This window comes from Tachyglossus aculeatus (assembly GCF_015852505.1).
Source record: "Tachyglossus aculeatus isolate mTacAcu1 chromosome 12 unlocalized genomic scaffold, mTacAcu1.pri SUPER_6_unloc_2, whole genome shotgun sequence".
Lineage (NCBI taxonomy): Eukaryota > Metazoa > Chordata > Mammalia > Monotremata > Tachyglossidae > Tachyglossus > Tachyglossus aculeatus.
This window is the reverse complement of record NW_024044829.1, coordinates 7,968,827-7,975,510: the sequence shown is the minus strand read 5'-3', so window position 1 is coordinate 7,975,510 and position 6,684 is coordinate 7,968,827. Positions and strand designations below refer to the sequence as shown.

The 6,684-nt window shown below is 40.8% G+C and overlaps 1 protein-coding gene and 1 non-coding gene across 2 annotated transcripts; one reads left to right on the top strand and one right to left on the bottom strand.

Moving 5' to 3' along the window:
• The first annotated feature begins 488 nt into the window (after positions 1-488).
• LOC119921325 (olfactory receptor 4C13-like) lies at positions 489-1,418 on the top strand. The gene has a single exon (XM_038741606.1). The coding sequence runs from the start codon at positions 489-491 to the stop codon at positions 1,416-1,418; it is 930 nt and encodes a 309-aa protein (XP_038597534.1).
• A 979-nt stretch (positions 1,419-2,397) lies between these two features.
• LOC119921496 lies at positions 2,398-2,535 on the bottom strand. Its single transcript, XR_005448532.1, has one exon. It is a non-coding gene; the product is annotated as a small nucleolar RNA SNORA7 (small nucleolar RNA).
• Between the last annotated feature and the right edge of the window lie 4,149 nt (positions 2,536-6,684).

Here is a 6,684-nt window from a genome sequence, read left to right as displayed (position 1 = left end):
CTAAGCCTTCATTTTCCTCAGCTCCCCCTCCCTTCCACATCACCTTGACTTGCTCCCTTTCCCTTTGCCCTTCCCCCCTCTCCGTCCCACAGCACTTATCTATATATGTATGTATGTACATCTATAATTCTATTCATTTATATTGATGCCTGTTTACTTCTTTTGATGTGTATATCTCTTTAATTCTATTTATTTATATTGGTACCTGTTTACTTGTTTTGATGTCTGTCTCCCCTCTTCTAGACTGTAAGCCCGATGTGGGCAGCGATTGTCTCTCTTTATTGCTGAATTGTACTTTCGAAGCGATTAATACAATGCTCTCCACACACTAAGCATTCAATAAATTCTATTGAATGAATGAGTGAAAGTGTTTTAAGCTTCTTTATAAAGCATCGTTTAATCATCTCAAGACAAACCTAACAAATATCATCGTTCTCTTCACCAAATCTGCAGCTCTCACTTGTGTACTGATTGCCTACCTCGAGTTGATGGAGAATGAAAACAACGTGACAGAATTCATTCTACTGGGACTCACGCAGGACCCAAGGTTGCAGAAAATTATCTCTGTAGTGTTTTCAATCATCTACATAGTCACCATGGTGGGAAACCTGATCATTGTGGTAACCGTAGTTTCCAGTAAGACTCTGGATTCCTCCATGTATTTCTTTCTGGCTCACTTGTCGTTCATTGATGCTTGCTATTCCTCAGTCAACACACCTAAACTGATTATTGACTCCCTCTCTGATAAGAAAATCATCTACTTCAAAGGCTGTATGACCCAGGTCTTTGGAGAGCATTTTATTGCCGGGGCTGAAATCATTCTCCTCGCAGTGATGGCCTATGACCGTTACTTGGCGATATGTAAGCCGTTGCACTACACGACCATCATGAGCAGACATCTCCGCAGCTCACTGGTGGCCATGGCCTGGGCCGGAGGCTTCCTTCACGCCACAATTCAAAATCTCTTCATGGCACATTTACCATTCTGTGGCCCCAATGTCATCGACCACTTTATGTGTGATTTATACCCCTTGCTGAAACTGGTCTGCTCTGATACTCACACCTCGAGCATGCTGGTTGCTGCTAACAGTGGTGGCATGGCCGTGTTAATCTTTAGCCTGTTGATGATTTTCTATGCCCTCATATTGAACTCCCTGAAGACCCACAGTGCCGCGGGTAGACTCAAAGCTCTCTCCACCTGTGCCTCCCACTTCACCGTTGTCATCCTATTCTTTATTCCATGCGTCTTTGAATATGTACCGCACACAACTACCTCATCCATTGACAAGGCTGTTGCAGTATTTTATACTATAATAACCCCCATGCTAAATCCCTTCATCTACACATTGAGAAATTCAGAGATGATAAATGCCATTAGAAAGTCATTGAGAAAAACAGTGACTTTTGCCCTTAAATAAGTGGCAACTTGGGAAAAGTGTTATTAATATAAATGAGGAAATCAGCTGCAGAATGTTCTTGCCCCCTTTTTTGGAGAGCACACACTGTACTGATCAAGGGAAACTTGGTCTATTATTTTTATCGATTTTACATCAGAGGTCAAATGAACATCATTTCTTTGATAATTTGGAAACGTTCTAGTTTTGGATGCTGTTTTACCACCATCCTCTGATTACTTGTCGTTCATCTATAGCCTTTCCTAATGCAAGCATAGAGAACAAAGGGAAGGTGTCATTAAAGGATGAGGAGGAGCATGGTCTAATGGAAAGAGCATAGGTCTGGAAGTCAGAGGAAGTGGATTCTAATCCCGGCTCTGCCAGTGGCTTGTTGTGTGAACTTGGGCAAATCACTGAAAGTCTCTGTTGCCTCATCTATAAATTGAGGATGAAATATCAGTTCTCCCACCTGTGAGGCTGTAAACTCCATGTGATACAGGGACCATGTCCTAGCTGATTAGCTTGTGTCTACTCCGGCACTTACTATAATAGCTGACTTGTAGTAAGCATTAAATAGTAATAGTAACGGACACTGCAAGAACCCCTCTGGCAAAGTATTTATTGAACACCCACTGAGTGCACTCCACTAAATGCAGTTCATTGTACTAAGTGCTTGGGATTGGAAAATGTAAAGAAGCCATGCCTTCCCTGCCTTCTTGTAGCATACATTGTAATTCAGTGAGAGATGCTTAGTAATTTGGGGGTGGTTTTACCATTTTGTCTTGTCTTATGCTGTTGAGTCATCTCCAACCCACAGCGACTCCATGGACACAACTCTTCGAGATCGCCCCACTTCGATCTGCAATCGTTCTGGTAACATATCCATAGAGTTTTCTCGGTAAAAACACAGAAGTGGTCTACCATTGCCTTCTTCCTCTCAGTAAACGAGTCTCCGCCCTCAACTCTCTCCCATGCCACTGCTGCCCAACACAAGTGAGTTTTGATTTGTAGCAGATTGCCTTCCACTCACTAGCCACTGCCCAAGCTAGGAATGGAATCGGTAGGCCTCTGTTTGACTCTCCCTCCCATAGCTGAGATTGGTAGAGTATTGGAAATTCTCCAGATGCCATCCTGAGAGGGTGTTCTACCCAATAGCTGTACAGAATAATGGGTTGGAGAAGGTTCTGAGATCACTCAGTAGTATTTACTGAATGCTTACTGTGTGCAGAACACTGAACTAAGAACCTAGAAAGTTACAGTACAACAGAATGGGTATACATGATCCCTGCCCATGAGGACCTTAGAGTCTTTAAGGGGAGACAGACATTACATTTGTAGATGAGGTCAGTGAGGCATAGAGAAGTTAGGTTAAGCCTAAGGTGACAAAGCAGACATATGGCAGAGCCAAGATTAATACTCCGGTCCTCTGATTCTCAGGCTTGAGCTCTTTCTAGAGACCACTTTTCTAGAGAACCACTTGTCATCAAACTGCTGTGGACTAGCAATTAATTTGAAAATCAAGGTTATTTACCACCCTCTACACAAAGAAGAATCTCCAACAGTGGCACAGACCTAAACACTGGCCCTCAATTCTTTACATCTTTAAACGATGCAAAAATAGAAAGAGAAGTAGAAAACAGAATCAAGACAATTAAGACTTCCTTTTAGAGAGTGGGAGCGTACATGGTATAAAAATACAAATGAATCTGAAGGTAGATGGAGTAATTATAATGGAGCAAATATATTACACTAAAGAGAGAAACCGCATGGTCTATTGGAAAAACCATGGGGCTGGGAGTCAGAGGATCTCGGTTCTAATCCCACCCCTGCCCCTTGCCTATTTGACCATAGTCAAAGCACTTAACTTTTCTGTGCCTCAGTTTCCTCAGCTTTAAATAGGGATTCAATGCCTGTTCTCTCAAGTACCTTGATTGTGAACCCCATGTGGGACAGAGACTGTGTCTAATCTGATAAGTGTCTATCTACCCCAGTGCTTAGAACAACATTAGACACATAGTACATGCTTAACAAATACCATAACCAACAGATGCCACACTCGACTTGTAGAGAAGTTCCAAAAACCATGCCTATGAAAAATACGTAGTACCCAATGACTAGAGAGGGTCACAAACAACGTGGTCCTGGAAAACAGGCAATGCATCGGCATCAAAGTATCACACTCTCCCAAGTACTTACTACCTTGCTCGTTATGTAAACCCTCGATAAATACCACTGGGTGATTGATTGACCAAAGCGACTCTGGTCTCTTTGTTTGTTTCACTGGGTGAGACGCTGTAGGAAAATGGATGACCCAAGAAACCCAAACAGCTGCTCTTGGGTGAGCTGAAATAGGGTAACCATAAGCAAGGTGAGCAACAGAATCAATCAATTAATCGATCGATCAGAAGAAGAAATGCTTTCAAGATCAAGTGAAACAAAGCTCCAAATGATGTGGCATAGTGTCTATCATCTGAGAGAAAGCAGAAGCTGACGGATCAGCCTGGCATTCAGCAGTTAGAAATAAAGTCCTCGTTTTCCAAAATCATTTCTACCAATTCTGTTATGTTGTACGTTCCCAGCAGCGTGGCTTAATAGAAAGAGCACAGACTTGGGAGTCAGAGGATGTGGGTTCTAATCCTGGCTCTGCCACTTGTCTGCTGTGTGATCTTGGGTAAACCACTTAACTTTTCTGTGCCTCAGTTACCACATCTGTAAAATGGGGATTAAGACAGTGAGCCGCACGTGGGACAACCTGTATCTATCCGAGCGCTTAGAAGAGTGTTTGGCACATAGTAAATGCTTAACAAATACCACAATTACTATTATTATTTAAGTGCTTATTTCAGTGTTTTGCACATACTAAGTGCTCAATACACGGCATTGATTCACTGGTTAAAACTGGGGTTGACAAATGCAATAGTGTAGTGAAGGGCCAGGGAGTCAGAGGAACTGTGTTCTAATCCCAGCTCTGCTACTTGACTGCTGTGTGACCTTGGGCAAGTCACTTGACTCCTCCGTGCCTCAGTTACCTCTCCTGTAAAATGGGGATTAAAGCTGTGGGTCCCATGTAGAACACGGACTGTGTCCAACCTGACCATCTTGTATCTACCTCAGTGCTTAGAAAAGCGTCTGACTCATAGTAAGAACTTGACAAATGTCCAAAAAGGGGGAAGGGAGCATCTTTATATGACCACAGTGTGGAAGGAATTGTTGGTCACACTTATGTAGCCCAGTAAATATCTCAATAGTCACATCCTTAAACCCAAAAGACAAGTAGATATAAATTCCTTATGTGTTCATCCATTCTGCAACATATCCTTGAGCTTCTTGCTTTGTTTCCTTGACATCCTATCACTACTAAATGTCCCCTTCTTCACCCATTTCACCTCCAAATTAATTGGAAATGTAGCTATGACTTGCTTCCAGAAAGAAAACTCCGGTGGTGATGGGTCCTATTGCAAAACATCGTATTAATTTCCTAAGGCCAAATGGAGCTCTCTCCTAAATGTTTATCTTTGACAAATAGTCTTTTTTATTATTTTGACCCTTTTTCTGCTAAATCTATACCCAGGAATTTAATCCTAGGCAAGCAGTGATACATAGGAAATTTAAATCCAATTCAATTTTTTGAATGCAACACTACAAGAATGATGATGGCTTAGGCTTACTAAAATAGTCTTAATTCTAGCTTCTATACTTTCCATAATCCTAATCAGCATTTCTCATTTAGAAAATTGGAATTTGAATAACTAAAGCATATATTTCCCTTATATTAAAAGAGATGAATTGTCAATTTTAACCAAGGTCTCATTGTTTCCTGATCCAGTCAATGTTGATATTTTTGATACATTTCACAGATAATGATAATAATAATAATGATAATGGTATTTGTTAAGTGCTTACTATGTGCCAGGCTCTGTACTGAGTGCTGGGGTAGATACAAGCAAACCAGGTTGGACGCAACCCCTGTCTCACATAGGACTCACAGTCTCAATCCCCATTATACAGATGAAGTAACTGAGGCACAGAGAAGTCAATTGAATTGCCCAAGGTCACACTGCAAACAAATAGTGGAGCTGGGATTAGAACCCATGACCTTCTGACTCCCGGGCCGTTGCTCTATCCACTACGCCAGGCCCCTAGAATATATCATATGTACATTTAACTGAAAATTTAACAGTTGTAATTGTGGAGTGATGTTACAGTTTCAGACAATTATTATTACTGTTTTTTGACCAATTGTAAATAAGAGGATCTCTGTTTTCATTTGAGCTTAGTCACTTTCTCAACTTTAGGTTGTTTTGTATTGTACTTTCCCAAGTGTTTAGTACATTGCTCTGCAAATAGTAAGTGCTCAATAAATACCTTTGATTGATTTACGTTCTTTGCTCCTGATACATTTTTGCTCCACATTATTACATGGATATTGTTGTACTAGTCTTCCCTTTCGGGAACCCATTAATATTTTGGTTTCTCTCTTGGTATACTGTAGTGGCAATGCTCTTTTGCTCAATACCTTTTGACTCTTTTGTCATTCACCCTCTTTGAAAGGTCTTAAATGTCTTGTTTCTTGTGCTAGATAAGAAATGTACTTGCCAGAAAGGTCAAATATTTCATCATTACCTGTTACTCTTACTTCTCTTATGTGAAATTTGCTCACCTGTATTCTATTTTGATCAATTTTAACACCATCACTCAACATATTGAAATTCCCTTTGAGGTAAACTGCATTGGTAAATTGGAGGCCTTCCCAGACTGAGCCCCCTCCTTCCTCTCCCCCTCCTCCCCCTCTCCATCCCCCCCGCCTTACCTCCTTCCCCTCCCCACAGCACCTGTGTATATGTATATATGTTTGTACGTATTTATTACTCTATTTATTTTATTTGTACATATTTATTCCATTTATTTTATTTTGTTAATATGTTTTGTTTCGTTGTCTGTCTCCCCTTTCTAGACTGTGAGCCCGCTGTTGGGTAGGGACAGTCTCTATATGTTGCCAACTTGTACTTCCCAAGCGCTTAGTACAGTGCTCTGCACACAGAACGTGCTCAATAAGTATGATTGAATGCATGAATTTAGTTTTATTCAGTTGTGCATCTATATTATCAATTTTAATCAATGTTGTTCAGTAATTCTCTTCTGGGGGCATGGAGTTTTCCTCAGAAACGTAAAGCATTTAGATCAATATGAAAAACAATCTTTTGACATTGTCCTTAAGTAATCCTGCCAAGTGACTGATTTTTCAATAATACCCAACTATTACATCAACATATTAAATAACTCTCTCTGC